At 37.8% G+C, this 22581-nt stretch overlaps 1 protein-coding gene across 1 annotated transcript; it reads left to right on the top strand.

Moving 5' to 3' along the window:
• Positions 1-3942: 3942 nt before the first annotated feature.
• On the top strand, positions 3943-12757 carry LOC146169616 (uncharacterized). The gene is made up of 7 exons (XM_083386577.1): positions 3943-4168; positions 5083-5208; positions 5623-5718; positions 7550-7729; positions 8855-9033; positions 9812-10227; positions 11130-12757. The coding sequence occupies exons 1-7, from the start codon at positions 3943-3945 to the stop codon at positions 11740-11742; spliced, it is 1836 nt and encodes a 611-aa protein (XP_083242703.1). The 3' UTR covers positions 11743-12757.
• Positions 12758-22581: the final 9824 nt, after the last annotated feature.

Below are 22581 nucleotides of genomic sequence, written 5' to 3'. Positions count from 1 at the left end.
TATTGAATTAAATTAAAATGGATAGTGCTGCTGAGAAATAACAGTTTAAATTTTGCTCCATGTTTATTCAATGCTATCACATATATAAAGTGGAAACTTTCTCAATCTAGCAGTAGACCAACCTTTTTAAGTTGATTGTAAGGCAGCCGAGAATTCTTTAATAATAAAGTTGTTTCGAGAATTCTTCAATAATAAACTAGGCAATCTTTATGTTTAAAGTCTCGCGGAAAACGCGCAAAATCAGCCTTAACGCTAGCTCGTTTTACTGGCAACGGCTTCGGGCTACGAGACCGTAACGTTTTCTAGCACATTTTAGTTCAATTACTTCCTAGTATAATGCTGTGGGCAGATAAATTCACCCAGCGTCGCCTAAATTGAGTTATAGCTGTCGGGTGTTTAGCTCAATGATTTCACGCAGCACTTTAGGGAATATAAATTTGGCCTATAACTAACACAAAAGTAAGGTTACGTTATGATGTAAACCTTGTTATGTCAGTAAGAGTAAACATCGAATAATGTTGGTACTAAATTGAATATTGTAATCATGGTGTAAATAATACACGACTTTTGAAAATAAATCATGGCTTTTTTACACATTCATCTTTAATTTCACACTTTGATTGAAGTATATGTTAAATGAAAAATTGTTCTTCATAATTGTATTTCATTAAGTTTAACACTACAACACATTTATTTCAACTATGTTATAAGCTTGGCTGGTTCGGAAAGTTTTAACTTTCTTAATGGTCGTTTCGCCTGTTCATATTGCGGGCTTCAATCCGCACAGTTTACAAGGCAAAAATTGAAAAATGTTAATAAATATTGATATCCTTTTTAGGAATGTTAATACTCAGACCTCAACAAAGACCAGCGTGTGAAAAGTCACTCGCATAGGATAAATCCTACTACGACTCATGAATTCGTTGGACCACTTCCAACGCAGCAAATTTTTTTTTTAAGTTCTCCAGTGCCCCTTTAAGAATACCAAGTCTTTAAACCGTAAAGTCGTGTGTGTTAGTGTGACGTTTGAGGCAAAGCAGTTCCACGTTTATTTAATTGATACCCCCTATATTTAGGCTTGCCATACTTTCTGGTTTAGCCGGGACGGTCCGGTTTTAAGGCCTTGTCCCGGTGTCTCGCCCGGTTAATCAGTTTGTCGCGGATTTTTTTTAAATTATGATTTACAAAAAAAAAATGGAAAAAAATATCAGTTTTTTATAATAAATTATTTTTTCAACGTAGGTTAAGAGATATTTTTGGGGGGTGAGGTTGCTGGGGTTGGTTTGTTTTTTGTGTGTGGTGGGCAAACTATTTAAATATTGCTCTTATATTTATAAGTACAATGAATATCGACATTTGTTGTGTAAGGACAATGCTTTGTAAGCAAAGGGTATAAATGTTATATCGGTTTAAATAATGATGCATGTCGCTCAAGCTGCAATACGGTTTTGTAGAAACAATAGGATGGAAAGGGCTACAAACGTGGCAACGTTAGCGTTTTACGACGAATGCAGTTTATCGCGAATTCCTGCTTACAATTCGGCTTATTTAAAAATACGCAGACAAATGGTAGCGCTTTCCCCCTGGCATGTGTATAGGAAATAATAAGTCGAAAAAAAAAGACTAAAAAACGTTTTTGTTGGTTGTTAAAGCAACATCAATGTGCAGGATGCCGCAGCCTGTTTATAATGTTTATTGGGATAACTGTGGAAATTATTATTGTGCGCAAAAGGTACGTAAAAAAATCATAAAATGATTGATTTGGGCATCTGACAAAAAATCAATCAGCTTTGTCTCGAAACAAAATTGGCTTTTTTTAGACTCTAGAGCAGGGGTGTTCAAATGATTTCTGCCATGATCCACCACAGTCAAACCTGACAGCATGATGATCCACCAAATGCGAATAGTAAACATTTTGGACACGCTTCAATTTTTATGGTGCTTTATTTATGTAAATGCACCCTACAGCATATTGATTACTTGGCAAAAAGTCAAAAGTGAAGTGTGCTACAGCACCAAAATTGTTTCAGTGCAAAAAAGCTGATGAGTTGGTTTAGACCAGGGGTCGGCAACCTTTTTCTAGTCGCGGGAAAACACCAAACTCAGAAAGGTCTTTGTGGGCCGCACAAAATGTTAACTGAGAATTGTGTTAGGCTATTAAAATGTTAGAACAACTTAATCAGGCGGACCTCGGATCTTTTTTTCACTTAAAAGCGCGTTTAATTATATTTAAGGAGGCAATAAAGTGTTGGCGCAAAGCGCGAAAAAAGGCGTTTGTTTGGTTTAAAATTCGAGCCCAAACGTCGTCATACATACTACTAATGAAAAGTATAGTAAAACTGGTTTGAAGAAACGTGAAAACTTCAATAGTTGATCTTGTTTTAAGTCAGGGGCACGTGGCGACCGAAGCGAGCGCGATTCTTTTTAGGTATACCGGCATTTCTTTTAAGTTTCTTGCAAGTTTCTATTACATTGCCAAAAATAAAAAATGTTAAAAAATACATGTCCAATATTTTTGAATACGTTTTTCGTTAACGGTAACGAAGCGCTGATCTAGTTCAAACGACAGCATGAAAACGTAAACAAGTTGGACGTAGAAAGATCATTGTGGCGAAGCGCGGAAATTTTTCGCACTTATACGTATAGTTTAAATAGTCAAAAAGAATTTGAAATGGAATCGTTTCTAGTTTGTCAAAGAGGCGGCGGACCGAATGAATTACATTGGTGGGGCGCATCCGGCCCGCGGGCCGTAGGTTGCCGACCCCTGTTTTAGACTTCAGGTCTTACAATAGCATCGATTTGGGGCTTTCTGTCGCTGACTGATATCCTCAAACGCTCACAAAGATTAGCATTTGGGAGTCTCGTTCTTTGCTTGATTTTTTACAAAATTCATCAACGCGGACAATTGTTATTCACATAAGACACTGTAGAAAGTTTATTGTTTCAAGACCAGATTAGAAGATCCGCACAAAACGTTAAAAAGATCCGGAACCGATCGCGATCCGCCATTTGAACATGACCGCTCTAGAGCCTTTTTCTTAGCTCGCGGCACATTACGAAAAAGCAAAACATCGCGGCACATTTTTTTACAAAACAAAATTATTGTAACATAATAGTTGCTCTTAATAGGCAAGGCAAAAGGTAAATAGGGCCACAATATGAGTTATTTAAGGCAGTGCTTCCCAACCAATGGGTCGCGAAGCTATTTCAGGTTGGTCGCAAAGCTTTTCTAAATGTTACAGATTTTTCTATTAGATCGGGAAATTGTTGTATTATCATTACGTAAAATTTAGGCAACAATGAAACAAATACGTAACAGTTACTTGTGTTGCGTTGCATTAACTATTCCAGTAGTAAAGATGCAGGTTATATGTAACTGTTAGTCTTATTTCCAATTAGTTGCATTTTAAATTATAGGTAAAGAATGGTTAATGTAATTTATTTGAACTCTCTAATTTTCTTTGATTCTTTTCATAGCAATAAAATGGATAGTTTTAAGTATTTTTAAATTTTTGTTTTTCATTCGTTTGGTCCAATATTTCATTGTGGGTAGCACAATAAAACTTGCATTAAAAGTGGATCGCGATCAGAAAAAGGTTGGGAAGCATTGATTTAAGGTGTGCATTGCATGCTTGCCCGTATGGCTAACTGTAATACGAATAGGATATTTTTTAAAACGACAAAAATTTATCAGCAGACAGTGTGAGAATTACTGTCCTAGTCTCCTAGAACCTGTGTTTGCTTTAGCGTGTTATCGATTTCCTATTGTTGTAGCTCTTAAACAGCCTACCAGCTTTTGAACAATTTATAGACCTTTTTCACAGTTAAAAACATACAATAGACTTATAATAGGTTTAAAAATATTATTGTATGCAATAGCCCGATTTTCGAGTTTATTCCTAATACTCTAAAATACTTTCCTCCGTAATAAGGTAGCCTAAAATGAAAATCTGGGCCAAGTTTGCTCTGGTCACCGCCGCCGCCTTAATTGCTCACGTGTGCCTCAAGTGGCGTGAAAAACATGAAGCTCGATTGCCGCTAGACGTCGCGGCGGATCATCGCTTGTCGGAACACTCGAAGATGTTTAACCCAGCCCAGATTGTCAAAGTTACAGAAGGCGTGCACGTTGCTATTGGCTACGCGCTCGGCAACATGATTTTGATTGAAGGTAGGTTTTTGTTTTGCTAACCTATCGTACTTTGGTTTTGCTAACCTATCGTACTATACAACAAACCAAACCTCGACATAATTTTTATCTAACAACATCCCGATATATATCCATGTATCTCCTTCAAAATTAAAAGATTTTTTTTCTGGGTCTTTAATTTTTGGGCTTCGCTGGCACGATTTTTCCGCAGTCATTTATACGTAATGTCATTTGCACATTTTTAGGTGCTTATATGTCTTTCGACGTTACATTTTGACGAAACATTGTGACGTCATATGTAAACATTTCATGTACCGACCAAATGAAAATCGTTGATCAGCCATTGGCACACATGTAGCCTACTGTCGGTGTCCCGCAAATGATATTCAAACAATATTATGGCCCGCGATGCTATACAAGATGAAATTTTCCACCTTGCTATACAAGATGAAATTTTCCATTTTTATTATTGCATCGCTATGACGCATGCTTGTATATCACTGGTTCTCTTAGAGATTCTCCAAACGTCGAATATGATTTAAAAATTAATTTTTGACAGAAACCTATCAGAATCGAAACGACGTCAAAGCACATTTTTTATATTCAAGAATAGACCTAATTCCAACGTAAGTTATTTGACACAATGACTTAATGCTAAATCATGCATTTTACCAAACGACTTAGGACCAAGTCATTTGTCCAAAAAGACATTAACATACTGGTGAGCAGACGGTTTTGTTTTGTAAAGTAGAGGAAACTTGACATATGTAATTCCTGATATAGCTTAATGTTGATGGGAGCCTTTCTTGGTGCGACGAAATACATCGTGACAAAACTACAGATTGATTAAATACGACTGGGCTGCTTGCATAACGAAATTGTCATTTGAACTCTGGCAATATTTTTATCATTTGAACTCTGGCCCTTATTTTCAGGCACCGACGGCGTGCTGATAGTGGACACTACAGAAAGTCAGGAGGTGTCCGTGGCTGTGTTCAAGGAGTATCAGAAAATAACCACAAAACCGCTGGCGGGGATCGTCGTCACGCATTTTCACGCAGGTTCAATGCTTGTCAAATGACACGATTTTATAGTTTACTGCATTTATTCATTTTCACGGTATACAGTATTGTGGCCTGACAGTATTAGTTGTATTGTTTTTGTATTTTCTACAACCAAATTTTGCGATGCAAATATTTCATTGGGACATGAGTCGTTGATCAAACATATATACATGAGTCTCTCAAAACAAGTTTATTTGCCTATTTAAAATCGCGTTGTCGCACATTTTACATAAACAAAATGTAGTCTTGCATAACAGAAATATGGCTTTCTAAGCGGCTGTGAAAATTTATTACCGAGGCATGACAAAAGGCCCGAAACGCGGTTGCGGTTAGGCATGCATCCTTGGAGGCTCTTTTACCAACTGGTAAAATGATCGCTTTTCACTATATTTCGTCCCTATTGTTATGCAGATCACATCATGGGAGCAAAGTCGTTGATCGACCAGGCCGACGGACCGGTGAAAGTTTTCATGCACTCCACAACCGAAAGCGAGCTGCTGCGCTACGGTAAGCAAAAGAGTATATGTGAAATTTGCTCTATATACACAATTGTAAATCGGGAAGGTTGACAAGTATCACTGGGTGTCTTTTTCGACGTTGTTTTGAACAAGGGTTGTTAAATTGCACGAGTGAAAAAGGGAACTTTTTACGTTTCCTAAACATGTATTAAGTTAATATGAGGGGCGATAGGTGGTTAATAAAAATGAATCGAGTTGTAACGCGCAATCATCCTAATTGTCCAATGTGACACATTTGATATTTGCTTAACTTTCACTTAACCAAAAAATACATGGTAAATAGAAATGCACCAGAAACCTTTGACATCCACTAACCCAGTAGTTCTCAAACTGGGGTAAATTTTGGGACCGCGAAACGCCTAACAAAAAATCAACACGACACTCCTGTAAAAGATTTTTTTTTGTGCAATAAACTTTTCAGGAAACTTACTTTTCCAAACCAATTTGATTAACTATTAGTTGTTCATTCACGTTATTGCACGCTTCAAGTTAAATTGTCCATTAGGACGCCTTAGTGTTGTGTTAATGAGAATTTCGTTTTTACAGCTTGCTGCGCTGTCACTTGTGGGCTATACGGTCACGGTTTTAAAACTGTTCGTGATTGCTTCACTTTAATAAAGTGATTCGTTAGAGGTTAGCATAGCCGAGTTGATAGCAAAGAAGCAAGTGCACCCGTCCCATTGATACCATTAAAAACAACGTGGTATTTTGTGTTTATTTGTGTATATTTTTAAGGAAACGTGAGCAATTAAAAAATTGCTGGGACCGTTGCTTTTTTTTTTTTTTAAATTTGAGAACCACTGCACTAACCGAATTAGTCAATCAGCGATGCAAGCAAAGCGGGCTAGAAAAACACCAGGCTCCCGGTGAGGTTCGAACTCACGACCTTCGGCTATACCGAGACTGCGCTCTACCAACTAATCTATACGTATACTCAGAGGAGAGCAAGTTGAGAAACAACCATGGCACCAGATACATACACATATAATACGTGTTATAGAAATTACAACGTCGATTCGGTTTAAAATTACAATGTCAATGTTATAATGATTCAAGTCATTAACTTGACTTGGACTTAAGTCATGTTGTGTCAGATATCTTGGGATTAAATTAGGTGTTTTTCATTAAAATTTATCTTGAGTTTTGCACGTTATTTGATTGCTGTACATTTCGTTTGCGTTTTTTTCGGTTGATTGTTGTTCATAGTCGGATGAGTTTTAACCAATTTTAAAAGTTTAAAATTGACTTGCTCTCTTAATGACTTGACTGCGACTTGACTTGGACATCCAATGACTAGACTGGGACTTGGCTTGTTGTTTTTACAAAATAATTGACTGGGACTCGAGTCATTTAAAAATGACTTGTTTGGAACACTGTCGAATGCTCGTTCTTCTAGCGCAGTGGTCTTGAACTTTTATTGCCGCGTACACATACAAGTTGTTTTGATTTGCATGGACCAGTGTAGGCAAGACATTTAGAAATTACGTCATAAATCGTCATCATATCACCAATAGACGTATAAATTTGCTGTTTCCAGTTCAAAAAATGTGAAAGTGAAACAGAGTAGAAATGCATTTAGTCCAAAAATGTTTTATTTTTAATTAAACTATTTTCTTTGAAAAAATTGATTACTCCAAATATACACTATTATTTCAATTCGGCCTTCATGGGCCCCCTAAAACTAGTTCACGTACCCCCAAGGGGTCCATGGACCTCAGTTTAATAACCCCTGTTGTAGTTACTGTGTTTATGCTTATGGCCTATCGTAAAACGCCGCATAGAACGAAATGAATTTTTTATACCATTAAACTTGCCCACAGCGCTGACCAAGGACGAAAATTTCCGGCGCGCCACTCGGCAGTTTGGCAGCATGTTGATCCGTGGACGGGAGCACATCAATTCGGGGATCGGCCCACGTCTGGCAGTCGGCGAAAAACTCCGCTACCAGCCTGTCAAGGCAACTCACACGTTCGACACGCGAAAAAGCTACACCGTTGCAGGTATGTATTTTAAGGTTCCTTGAGGGTTTTCTCTGGAAACATTCATGCCAAAGATAGTTGGAAGTTTCTCTATATAGGGTTGGGTCTCCAATCGTTGGCATTTTATTCCCCCCCCCCCCCCCCAAAAAAAAAAAAAACGTCGATACGATTTTGTTTGGAAGATGCTCGGACAATCCGATGCAAAATACGTCATTAGTATAGTCGAACAGCAAACTTTCAAAATTAAAAGTTCGAAAATGTTTTCTCTAGTATAGTTTACCGTTTGCATCACCGAGAAGTAAAGTTTTGTAGAGGTTCAGTTTAATATAGCTGTTAACTTATTTTTTCTAAGAGAGTTTTTTTAATATAATTTTAAGTGGAAGCCATATTAATATTTCGTCAGTGAAAGTACATTCGTGTTAAAGTGAACCCAACCTTTGTTCACCAACCTATATCACAATTACAGTCGACCACCGTTGAACGTTTAATTTGATGGGGAGGGTTTTCTGCCAGGCACTCGCACAACCTTGCGCTGGGTCTACATTGAAATGTAAGCACAGAGCCAATTATAAGAAACAGCAGAGAAATCCGAGAATTTAAAAAATATACAGGAAATGCCTATTGTTTTAGAAATGTTTAGAGCAGTGTATTTTATTGTTTTACGTCAGACACACGCAGACCTATGAAATCGTCGTGGCGCATATTGTGAACAAAGCGAACTCGTTTTTTGCCCAAACTGATGAGAAAAAATGTTTTATATTTAGAATATTTTTTTTATATATTTACCTACGCCCAGCTGCGCATCGGTTATAAAACGCTGCTTTAGAGACTCGCTAAATTGGTATATAAATATATATATTCGAGTCTCCAAAGTTAGTATTTTCAAGCGGAGAGTTTCCATTTTTCGACACACTGCCTCGCCCGATCGTTAAATTCGGCGAGATCAGTGGTGGAGCATGGCACATCAATCAAAGGGCATTTTAAGCGGTGAGCGACTGTGTGCTCTGATGTGCATCACTCACACAATGTGCTTGCCGTTGGCTGTAGGGAACGCCACTTTTCCAGCGTACATTTAGGTTTCTTCATGTTTTTTTCAGACGGGTTGCTTCTTGCTTCCCATTTCAATCTACTGTATATACACTACAGGCATCGAATTTGAGCTGATCCACACACCTGGCGAGACCGACGACCAGGTGACCGTCTGGCTGCCCAAGCATAGCGTCGTTCTTCCAGCGGACAACATCTACCGTAGCTTTCCCAACCTGTACGCGATCCGCGGCAATCCACCGCGCAGTTGCCTGCGCTGGTGTGCGAGCCTCGATCAGGTGCGCCTGCTCATTTTTTAAGAGTGCAAATTAGAATAGGTAAGATTTTCATGCAGCGAACCATAGTCGATTTGCTTTTGCGTATCGACATGTTTCCCGGATTTGCAGCTGAATATCGCTCGGGAGTTTGTATAGAACTAACAACGCAAAGAACGAAGCATAGTCGGGGGACTTTTCGCGTGTTTGCATTGACAAATCACAACGCCAATGAAATAACACAATTACCAACTGTGTTGCGCGGATAATCATTGTGCTCTCCAAAAGCAACCTGTTCTGTGGACATATTCCACGATATTCGTAGTTTCGTACTTAATTTTCCAAGTAATTACAAAGGTCGCGGGACACTTTCTGTTGCGTTTTTTTACATTTGTTCAATTATTTTTTGGCAGTGGTGTAAACAAGCCAAAAGGTCTTAAGTCCTTAAATGGCGAAAACGTTTCATTGTTACCAATATTTTTCGAAACGTACAAAAAACGAAACAAATAGCAAGTTAACATAAATTTTTTCATTAACTAAAATAACCCACTTTTACTAAAATGTGTTTAGTTAAAGCATCTTAACATATGTCAAGTCATTTTTGTAAATGCCTTAAGTGTATAATTTAAGTCGTAAGTCAAGTCAAGTAATTTTATCCAAAATGCCTAAGTCACTTCGAGTCATATAAAAACAGTGATTTAAGTGCATTCAAGTTGTCGACTTAATTCATTACAGCACCGTATTTCGATAAACTAAAACAGGCAACCACTTTATACCATTTTTTTTTTTTTTTTTTTTTTAGGTGCGCGAGCTCAACGCCCGCTACCTCATCCCGTCGCACACGCGCCACCTGGTAGGCGCCGACGAGGTGCGTGACGTCATCACACATTACCGTGACGCGATCCAGTTTGTACACGACCAGACGATACGGCACGTTAACAAGGGCACGGCGATCGACGAAATCGTGGAAATCGTTCGCCTTCCGCCCAGCCTGGCTCGCCACCCCTTTCTGCAGGAGTTTTACGGGTCGGTGGCCTGGTCGGTCCGAGGGGTTTACGACTCGTTATTTGGCTGGTTCGACGGCGATCCGGTCAACCTGAACCCGCTGACGAAAAGGAAGCGAGCCGCCCGTTTGGAAGCTCTGCTTTCGCCAGATTTTGAAACTGGAGCCCCACCCGCTGATAAAGCGATGAAGAACGCGCGAGACGCCATTGAAAGGTTCGCATTTGTTTGTTTGGCAATGCGAAGATTGACTTACCTAACGGTAGTCTTTAACCGGGTCACTGTGGGCTTCGTGTCCTGCCATTTTTTCCTGGGTAACACCGGGTTTTTTTTTGGACATTACATTACTAAAATTATTACCTTACTGATAGTATATAATTACCTTATTACCTACACCACAACCAAAAAGGCGAACATGTTGACCTATTTCAAGTGGAGGCACCATCTCCCTTTGGGAGAATGGTTGTCTTGAGGACTCGGCTTGAACCATTACTGATACTTCAGGCATTCCCGGCCTTTTTGGCCAATGGGAAGAAGAAGCGCATACCCCTTTACCCTTTACTTACACTTGCTTTGACTGAAGCTACACCTTTAGGGCAGACTTGGACAACTAGATTTATTTTAACAAAATTAGATTAGAATTAAAATTAGAGCATACAACCAATTCACAAATTTGGTTAAAAGTAGACCATTTTGCTCTAATTCATTGAATTAAAAAACTAGAATTATCTAGTATTCTAGTTGTCCAAGTTTGCATAAGGGTATCCAATCTGTATAAATGTTTATAGCAATCCCGCAGTTTAACTTTGATAAGTTTTTTTTTTATCGTTGGTGCCTAAATGTTTTTGCATAACCCATTCAAAGTTTCGTTTCATTTTATATATTGTAAATTTGTTTAAAAAAGCGGATCTTGAACGATTGTCGCGTGCTACCCACTTTATTACTATCGATGAGAAAACCAAACATGGTTAAAAACTTTACGGCTAAAGCACATAACGAAGATCACCATACCGTATGGACGATGCCAATTAAGGATAAAATTCTCTTTATGTTAACATAGATGAAACACACCTAATACATATACTTGACACCGATAAACACTGCATTTTTGCGAATAGGTCGAACAAGCACTTCGAAGCGAAAGGCGTCGTCCTGCGCGAGGAGCTACAATGGGCGCTCGAGCTCTCGTCGCTCGCGATTGACTGGGGCGGTGGCTCACAGGCCGACGAACTGACGAAAGTGAAGCACGACGCCCTAACGGCTCTGGCTCGGGCCAGCGGCAACTCGAACGCGCGCAACTACTACTTAACGAGCGCCAAAGAGCTGGACCCCAGTTTCCGCCCGGTGTGGGACAAGGACTCGCAGCGAAAGGCGATGATGTTCGTCGACTTGGACACCTTAATGCAGTACGCGCCGATCCGACTAATGGCCGAAGCCTGCGACGACACCGTACTGATAACTGTGCTCTTTAACTTCACCGACCAGCCCAAGTGGCACCGCTACGTGTTGCGGCATTGCGTGCTGGAGCACAGCTCCGGCCTCAAGGACGAAGCCAAGCCGGGAGTGCCGACGCGCTATGATGTCAGGATGACGTTGGAGTCGAGCTTGTGGCGCGAGATCGTGGCGCAAATCAAGTCGCCCATGATGGCGTACGCGGCTGGGAGTTTGCAAGTGGACGGAAGCTTGCTGCAACTGCGCCAGGTATTCGACTTGATCGACAGACAGCTTTGACGCTCTTTACCTTGGATGTCGTTTGGTTATTTATCTAGTCGATAGGCACGAAAACCGAATATATGTTTATATGTTATATGTTATGTTATTATAATATATATGTAGTATTTGCAAAAATCGCGTTCAGGCTTGTGTTTTGTACTGTTTGAACATCATCAACCTTTTGTTAACCGTTCATGCTAAATTTTAATGTACTACTTTAGTTTTTGTTCACTTATAAATAAAGTTATATTAACGACCTTCTTTAAGGCCTAATGTTCCAAAGGTTTCATCTGCATTTGTGTGCACGTTGGCCTTTTAATATGGTTTTTAGGAAAATTGTGCCAATTTGTTTTTAAGGCGCTATTTGCTTAAATTCATCTACACTTTGTGTCGCACATCGTACTAATCCCGTGGAGGTTTCCGTAAAATTTGAGGAACTTTAAACTGACGCATGCGAGTTTTTTGTATAGTTATCTGACAACAAAGAAATTAAATATTCTGCTACAGTAAATGTTTAGCCATACTGCGCATTCTATTGGGTCGAGTATCGTAGATGTTGGCATATAGCGAGCCTTCGGTAACAAACAATTGTAACAGCTTAGCGCGTAACTAAAAGTTGAAAAACAAGGGAAAAAGAAACGGGTTCACGACTAATCTGTTCTATTCTATTCTATTCTTAAACTTTTTTTACCGTGTCTCTTACATTTGACATCATAAGTCTACCAGTCCGCTTTATGCATTAGTTTCTTTGGGAACATGTCAATTCCATTATCAATTTCATTTATCCTTACGTTTTTGTTTATTTGTGACATGTATTGCCGAGTAAAATTAATGAATGTGCGTTGTACACGATATTGTTTTATTTTGCTTAATATTGCTTTTGTATATTGTTTATACGTTTAATTTTCCGGGATGTTGTTCTTTGTTATATTTGTCAGGGTCTATTTTCTGTGCAATTTGCCTCTATTTTAATTTCTAATTACATATTATCTCAACTATGTATATTAAGTATTCCTTGACCGTTTGACATCTGATTAACTATATTAAAGTCCTTAACCAATATATGTTGGTGATAATATAGGGCATGCTATTGTTATACTTCTCGATTAACAAAAATGTTTCACGATTAACGAAAAACGATTTTTTTATGTACAGGTGTGTTTTTTTTCTTCTTTTAGTATGCTTGTAGAATTACAAAATCATCGCTGACTGGGGTGCTTTTGAAGTTTCTCAAAATGAGACAAACCATGGGAATATTTCCAAAATAAACTTAAATTTTTCCAAAATAAACTTAAAACTCCGCTCTTCAAATTGTTTAATTTATTTGTACACCTCCTAATTGCTGCGTTCTTCCAAAAGTTAGAGAAATGACCATATAAGTCGATAAAACACTTTTGCAAATAAACATTTTCCAATACTTGCTTTTTGAAGAATGTGAGTGGCTGAAAAACGGCCGTTATAGCGCTTATTTCTTTGGCACTATTCAAACGTGCTTATTTCTTATTTGGCTAATTAGGCCGATAGCTGCACGAGCCAGACTTAAAAAACTATAGATAATTTTAGTTTTCGAATTAAAAGAAAGAGAAAAATGCGGTTAATTCTAGTTTAAACCAAAGTATGGTTTTGTCAAAAAATCTTATTTGTCAAACGGAGTTTTTAGTCAGTCGTAACAAAGAAATTCAATACACACTCTTTGGTCGGAAGGACTTGTAATCTGGGTCTAAAATGGTAATTTTGGGGTCTAAAACACTAAAATGCATATAGACTATGCTAAAAAGTAACCATGTTATCACAGGAATAATTTCCATTCACATTTTACTAAGAATAAATGGTGATTTACACTGAAAGTAATTCGGCAATCCTAATTCTAATATAATTTGGGAAAACTAACATGCCATAGTTTTAATTCTAATCTAATTTCGATACTTGGAATGCTCATAGTTTAAATAAAATCTAATTTTAAGAAATCAAAATAAATCTATAATTTTCCAAGTCAGCCATAGATCCCAACCCAAAAACCCAAGCAAGTTCAGATCGAAAAATGAAACGTGGCTACTGAATTTTACTTGAATTGCCTCGCTATACTGGTGTTTCTTCACCTTTTTAACGCTCCTACTCTTTGAGCTTTCATAAAATTTTTGCGTATCCGCTGTCTACCATGGCCGACGAAATAAATTAAATTGTAATAATACGAATTAAACTCAGTGTATTTATATTTTACGTGTTTAATGCATGTATTAAAAGCAGTTTTGTATGTTCAACAATAATTACAACACACAAACAATCAGTCAATTTACTAATGGCTATTTTGTTGTTGCTTTTCGTAAATTACGCATCCTTCACAGATTTGCCTAAATAGCGCATAATTTCACACGGCATGTCGTATCTCCTAATTTAATGCTTCGTAACACCTTAATATACGGTACACCACGTACCCCTGGTTAAGAACCCCTGCTATATACCCTTATGGCGCTTTTCGGATACCCATGTCAATATGATTGTGTATAAAGTTGTAAGATTCTATTACTGTTGTTTGTTCTAAATTGAGATTGATAGTTTTTCTTTAGTTGTTCCAATTTTCTGACAACAACTTGGTTACGAACGTGAACATTCTGACTAAATGATTGTTTCTCCTACGAGCCCCTAATATATTGGCATACGCCACGATTCATGATTACCAATTAAGTTAAAAGGAAAAAAAATTATGACCTGCGTTTCGTTTGGCGGGGAACTTTTTAATTCTCGGCTGTCTGAATAGGTTGAGTGCCCGTTACTCGCGAAATTGACTATGAACTGCACTTTTTAGGCCGCTCATCTGACAAAGCGTCAAGGTCAAGTTAATACTTGTAGCCTACCTGTGACGAGTATTGCCTTGTTAACACTTGGTCGAGTATAGTTTAGAAAAAAGCAAGACTAACGCCTGACACCTTTACTTGCAGCGCGGTTAACGATTTTACAACCAAAAGAGTGTATTAATGAGCGAGCCAGTTTATTTCGTCCGCATAACACCACGAAATTAATGTCACAGCTCAGATACCAGCGGTACGCTAATCTTCAAAGGATTTTTAATTCCGAATTACATCTGGCCAAGAGCTGTTGATGTTAAACGAAAGCGACGTTCTACCATCGATTTTAATCAACGAAAAAATCTCATTACTCCCTACTCCCAATTTCGCTTGATTTGTGTCAAAGATACACTATTTTTCACTGGTGACAGGCATAAGCAACGTCGAACTTGTGAAAATCGATTCGAAATTGGTGAATAATTATTACCGCACGTATGCATCTAAGCGAAATGCAAAGGACATAGTTCTGGAATACACATTCGAGATATGAATAAAGAGTTGACATAGTCCTCTCCTTTATAATCTTATTTTCCAAAATAGTTCACTTTGTCGCGGCGCTTCTCATTTCATGTTTCGGATAATTTCATCACGTGTTTGTGCTTTAGTTTTTTTTCTATATCGGAGAATCAAACCTTGGTGTGTATTGGTGGAGCTTAAAATAATTTAACCTATAAGTTATAACCAGTTTTTGTGAATGTTTTGTTTTTAAGAATTCTCAATTCTCATAATTTTAAAATAAATCGCCCTAACCAAAAATCTTTCGGCCTAACTATTTATTCTCGACTTAATATATGATGAAACACACGTTATTGTTTGCCGTTGCATTAGTCACGTATAGTAGTGTGACGTTGTTTTAATGCGAACTTTGTGCAGTTGACACAAACTATAAGTATATATATTATATATATATGTGGTTTAAGTACATGGGGGCTATTTTTTTAAACGCTTTCCTATTGTAATATAATATTTTGTTTTTAGTTTAAATATGATAAGCGATTGCGAAATTGTAAAATAATCCTGCAGACTTTTATAAAAAAGCACAACAAGTGAAGCATTTAGGTAATTTTAACAATTCAGATTTGGAGGCAACAAAACGAAACAGGTATGATTTGAATAAATCCATTGTTTCTTTGATTAACGCGCAGCCCAAACCAAGCGATCAAGCACTTTTGCCAGCAAAACGTTTCTGGTTAGCAAAACAACGCTTCTATTTCACACGACTGCAATAACCACGAACCGTCGACCGCACAATTGAAACACAAGCTACGCCACGAAATCTATAATTTTCTATGCAGGTACGTCATACTAAACATAAGGTAAAGTTGCCGTTTCACGCGCCTCGTGAAAATTAGATGCTATCGAAGGAGCGCGGTTTGAAAAGTTGACATGCTTTGTAGATTGGCATATGCGCGCCACTTTTAGGTGAGGAGTGCACAACAGAGAAAAAGGTTTAGGCGCAGACTGCGCGCGTAGGTTTGTTTTCAGGAAAACTGCATTCTGCAACTTGACTGCTCAGCGCACATAACGCAGAGACAGAGTTCAAGTAGCGGTTTTAACCGCGACCAAGGCTACATGGCAGGACAACGAAAGCAGCAGTAAGCCAATCAGTCAATTATTCGTTTGCAGAATTTGCAGTTTCGGGCCTAATGCTATGCAGCAGACAGAATCCCTAATTCGAGTTACTGTTTAACGTTTTTGGATTATAATTAAAGATATCGATGTGTGGCAGCATTGTTGATCAAGATTAACGAGGTGAAACTAACTAAAACGATTTCTCGACATCTTTTCCCTAGATTCTACCACAGAAACTAATGTAACATCAACGTCTTCTTTAAAACTTTTGGTCTCGAAATAGAGGTACAGGTAACTGCAATAATAAGCATGCTACACGTTTTCCGATCAAAAGTGTGTTAGCAATAGGTTGCAGTTATTTTCTCTTATGAGCTAGAGCGGTTTAACTAGAAACGCGCTAAACTTCGTTTGATATATTTGCTGCCAAACAATCCGCTTGGCTGCCGTTGCAAGAAGTTAATCTGTCTGAGACCACACGGCTAAAATTTCTGGATTAGTGGCTAATATTGGTGTTTTATTTAATGGGCAATATGGCGGAATAGGCTAAGGTTGTAACAACTTTTTTTACGGCGGAATAAAGGAGTGACAAGTTTTTAGCAGTATTTTGGTTACCATATAAACTATTTTTAAGTCGGTATTTTTTGTGTTCTACACGAACTTACAGTTTATATAAGAGCGATGTTGTTTAAACATTTTACTGAAAATAACAAGAAAGTCGCAAAGTGAGGTTTATCAAGCAGATTTGAACAATTATTGGAGCTTGCGCAAAATAAGTTATTTTCTTACCATCGTTTTATATTCAAGCGTGGTAAATTAGTTTTTTTGACCGTAACCATGCAGTTAACAAAAAGGGCATATTTTAAGTGCATTTCTCTGCGAACGTATATGGTGTAAACAGCGCTGATTCATCAAAACACCTTGAGTCACAATGGCCAACAGCCGTCTACAACCTGCTTTGTTGCCCCATGTTACGAAAACAACAACTTAAAGACCCATATATAGTGCTATTTTACATATACCGACCGAGCAAAGAGAGCAGAAATTGTGGTAAACAAGACATTTTAAAACAGCATCATTTTAGTCAAACTATTAAAATGACTTTAGATCCAATTATAATATAATTAATTGCAGTTATTTTTAAAATTGGCAAATCAACTCCCAGTCGAAGCCATTGTCTAGTTTTCATAGGTCAAATCCCAGTCACCGCCTTTTTATCAAAGTTACTGTTAACTTATAACATGGTATGGATACGTGTTGCGTTCTGAGCGATATTTTGCATAGCAACCACCAAAACCCTAACCAAATAATATATAATAATTAATTCACCTTAAATTAAGTCGAGCCGTTTTGCCTAAAAGAGTCAAGTCAAATCTCAGTGAATTTAAGTGCACCTAAGTCATTACAACACTTTGTCGCCCTATACCCCACCATTTTGCTATAGTTTTGGCATATTTTGTGTTGGACGGTAGGCCTATTGCATTCACATTAATACCAGATCTCATTTAGCCTAAATGTTAGGTACCAACAATAATCCAATATAATATTTGCCATTATTTAACCCATATAATATTTGCTAGTTAACTTTCCGGAAAACTCGGTGGCGCCTCCAAGGTTACCTTGACGTTTCTAGATCGAGCAGGCCGGGCTTGCATGGTGAGGATTTTGTCATGCGAGTACACAGGCGTACAGCAACCAGATTTTTTAACACTGTAAAAGCAGATAAAATTAAAAGGTGAGCTTATTAGTTCCGACATAAGATAGGAGTTTCACTTGCCTGAGCCATGGAATTCACATGGGTATATACAGTGATCAGCTCTGAAAGTAGTACTGACCAACGATTCTTTGGAAAGGCTATACCGAAATCAGCTGGCTTGATTTCTGAATAATATAATTCCTGGCACTAACAGTTTACCAGTTGGATTAGAATAAGAAATAGCAGCAAACTGCTTTACCCTACGAATTTAAAGTCTTAAGGCAACCCGTAGTAACCTTATATAGAAGAGGCATGTATAGGCCCAGTGCTAACTGCTAATACATATAGGCGTTAAATCAACTTCATATTTTAGCAATATTATGGTAAAGCCTAAACTATTGGGTACAAGTTAAGAGTAAATTCCAGGTAGGCACGGGCAAAATTATATGACACTGCTGCGGTTTTTTTTTTGACGTGTTGCTCGCCTCCTCTATAGCTACTACAGGTTTATCTTGCTTGTTTTGTGTCACTTACAAATAAGCAACATTTAAGTGTTCGCTCAGGCGTTATTAGAGTTTGTTTTAAAGTTCGTAGCTTTATTTCCGTGCTTTTTACTGCCTTTTATGCGTCTGACTATACTTATCGTATATACTTATTATTATTTAATATATGTTAAAACCGTCTATGCTCCGGACCCGGATAATTTGCCGACTGAGTTTCATATTACAGCGTTTTCCGTTTTACACGTTGTACGCTCCAATTTTAAGTATACGCTGGCTCTAAGGCAGGGCTTTTTAACCTTTAAAATCTGTTCGCACTTTTTTTATTTCGGAATGTTTTCATTCGCACGAAACAAGCACAGTAAGTTTGTAATATTTAGTTTTCCCTATTTGAGAAATAACAATGAAAGCCTTAACCGATATAAAATATATGCACTGGACCACTGAGAGACTGTATTGCTGTACTTGTAATGCATAAGTTGGCGCATCACCTTATTTGATTACCGTATTAGACATAATGAAAAATAATAACATAAGCACCGTTTTTATCCGCACGACGTTTGTCACTCGCACAAGTACGTGCCATCCAACAAGTTGTAAAGCACTACTCTAAGGTGTGTTTAAGGGCGAGTTGTATGTTTTTTTGAAAATGTGGAGAATTTTTTTAATAAGTTACATGAGCCTTTACGCGTAAGACGTCCGCCAGAGGCCTCTATATTTGATTCGGCAACCGATTTCTACGTTTTACTGACTGGTATTGATATTTTAGTTTTTGTTTATCCTATTTAGTTTCTGTTTATCCAGGGAATTTTTGATCAGGGGTTTCATTTTTCTATTACGTTGAAACGGACTGCAGAGTCACCTGGCAATTCGGCTTATGCTGATCAGAGCAGTTTTCATCGCCACCAGGATTTGATCACCTTTATACATGTTGGGGATGCCATAAAAAATCGGATAGAGGCTGATACCCGATGCAAAGTGTTAGTAGGCCTATCGCTAATTGTGTGATATTCGGGAGAAATCGACCCGAATCCTATGACAAATACATTTTTTGCAATCAACGTTCACTTTAGCGGGTAGATGTCATTATTTTTTGGCTTTCTTACGCGCAAAAAATTTCGGCCAAGTACCTTCAAAACCGTTACTATTGCACTTATCAAAGTTACCATTTTGCTAATTTGACCATGGTGATGACGAATTTTGGCTTCGGATCGCGGTACTTTTAAATTTTTTTTTTCGGATGGCGGTACCTGTTTAAAATACTGTGTATCGCTTTCTGAAAAAAATACGTGTCGTACATCCCAAAAATTGTAAACAGTCGCAGAGCCACAATATTAAAGGAAAAAGCATCTTGTAGAGTTCAAGTGGTCATGTACATCGGTCTAATTCCCATCTTTTGTTGGACACAACATTTATTTAAAACTCATTCCCGATAACAATTAACTTCGTCAATACATTGTGCGAAAGACGATATTCGTACAGAAGAATATGATACGGTTCTATTGCTTGACTGCTGTCGTTTCACAGAAATCTACTCCCCAGTAGAAATTCATGTAAATAATCTCAATGACTTGACTTAAGTGAACTTAAGTATCTGTTTTCAAATGACTTGACTTGACTTAAATCATTTTTGGAAAAATGACTTGACTTGGCTTATCCTAAGTCTTTTAGGCAAGTGATCGGACTTGACTAAGTTTTTCGGACAAATGACTTGGGTTAAAATGAAGTGTTTTCATTAGGCACTTTTTTCATAAAATATGGTTATATATTTACATAAAGCAATTCGCTTGATATATTTTGCGTTTTTGTTATTTTTCAGTTGACTTAATGCTCTTAATCAAACTATAGTTGGCAAATTTTAGTAGTTTATCGTTTACTTCTTATGACAAGGACTTGACTTGGACTTGATGGCTTGTTTACAACACTGACGTCATAATAACTTTCACTAGATTCACGTCAGGACTTTTGTAAATTTATGTTTAAAAGTTGTTTTTTTTTTTATAAAAATACATTTCTAAGTGACGTCATCGATTTTGTGATGACGTCATCAAAAAATATTTTTCACCCAACTTGTAGAAAAATTCAAGAGGAACAACTTTGCCAGAGAAACTTATTGGTTATCTTCTAAGACTTTTGCAGCAGAAGTCATAAAGCAGCACCCGGTCAAAACTTGAGATTTAGCGAAAAAGAATTCAGCAGTTAAAGGGTTAAATACAAATAGCGTTTCGAGCTTTATGAAACTAGTGTGTCCTGGAAGTAAATCGTATCACTATACGAACACAGTTAAAACTAGTGTGCTCGATAATATCGGATAGTCGTAGATAGTATATCGAATCGTCGTAGTAGTATCAGTTACTCGTTCTTATGGCGATGCATCTATTTATAACTAAAGGCAAGTGTTTTAGCCCCAACAGGCGACTTAATGCAGCGGTATTTTTTTTAGCTGGAACTACATTTTTGTGAGCCATTATTACCTTTAGAACAAAACTAAAACGGGTAATATGGCTCACTGTTAATGTCATTGTAAGCATTGTGAGCATTGTATGATAGGTTAAATATTTTTGTTTTACCAAGTTTTGATGAAAATGGTGTGGCATGTTTTAATCAAAATTGTATCGAATCCATTATTGTTGTTCAACTAGCGAATGTATAGTTGTACTAAAGAACCTGCAAAAAGACGTATCTGCAAACACCAGTCCCTATAGGGAACTTCCGTAAACCGACGTTGCGTAGCAGCGCCCGTCGTCAATAATCCGGCACCTTTTAAATATTGAACGGTTCTTTGACGAAACGCCGACCGCCATACTACTCAGGCCGGGCACAGATTCGCTACGGAAAATTGCGCGACAAAGCGGCCAATCAAAGTCAGCGTAGAGGGGTCAGTCGAGGATGTTATGGATATCAGCCGTCAGCTGGACTATGCACAATTCCCACATTCATGGACGCTGTGCGTTTCGACCTGGTTTGTTGCGTTTTTGTTTGTTTTTTGCTGCAAGAATTACCTTGATATAGAGATTATTTTGATACCGCTAACTCTATATTTTGAGGCAAGAGTTGACCGTCCGATACAATTTTAAATGACGGCACTAATATGGTTAATATGAAAAAAAATAATGAACTCTAAATGTGCAAATGTAAAGTTGATTTTTGTTGAGCTGTAATTTTATTTACCAACGGGAAGCTTTACTGTTGATTTACCAAATGGTAAAATATTGCGCTTTGAGCTAAAAAAAACGCTTCTTTTGGTTGCAAATTACAAAAATGACTTTTTTATAATTTGAAAACCTATATCAGACAGTTATTGGAACCGTATAGCATCCAAGTTCTTGTTGTCGAGTATTGGCGCCAATCTGATAATGGACACCCCTACATGACCAGATCACCGTTAGCTGTGTTGTGTATTAATAACTTAACGATATATTTAGATTCTTAAACCTACAGTCAGTAATTAGGTCTGATTTTTAATATCGACCAGCACGTGGCTTGACCCAGCACATGCGCGTTATGAATAAAGCCGCAAAAGAGTCAGAACAACAAAAGGAACCGCGAAAACGGGCTTAAGTGGACGTAATGCGACATTTTCTAAATGTATGGCGCCTTGGGATTGGTAACAGACGAAGCGTTGTGAGCCTCATCGATTAGGCTTTGTCCACTGTGGTTTGATTTTCGGCCTTCACTGACAGGTGCGTTTAGCCTTGTTGAAACATAATCGATATGAGAGGTTCTTCTTTATTGTCCCCTTAACTCAAATGGCCGCAATCTAGTTAATTTGTTCAACTTAGTTCGATAAACCTTCTTGGCATTCAAGCCCATAAAAACTATCAAGAGTTATTTTGTCTGTGCCAATTGAAATGTTTTCGCTTAAGAGTTTTGAACCAGAAACGCTATATTTGTTGAAATAAAATACCAGGGATAAGTAAATCGCAACGAGCCTTAACTTTATGGAGCATTGCGTTTTTTTTTCCTTCTTCGTTTTCCGATCGAGATAATCAAACCCGATATGATGGACGATTAAGTGTCGTGAAAGGGAGTCAGGTGATCGCTAAAAATCAGTCGTTTGTCTTTTTTAGATTCCCTCAGTGGCTTAGTGGTAGTCCACGTCGGAGTCTATATTTAAACTCAGTGCAGCTAGGTCAATTCAGTAGAGTTGAATTGACCTACGATTTTGTAACTTTTAGGAAAACATTTAAAAGTTTAACAGCCGGGTGTGGTTGTTTGTATTGAGTAAACGAAATTGCATTCCATG

This window comes from Ascidiella aspersa, chromosome 1, assembly GCF_963924565.1.
Source record: "Ascidiella aspersa chromosome 1, kaAscAspe10.2, whole genome shotgun sequence".
In the NCBI taxonomy this organism is placed as follows: domain Eukaryota; kingdom Metazoa; phylum Chordata; class Ascidiacea; order Phlebobranchia; family Ascidiidae; genus Ascidiella; species Ascidiella aspersa.
Note: the sequence above shows the minus strand (reverse complement) of the source record. Positions and strands in the feature narration are given on the sequence as shown.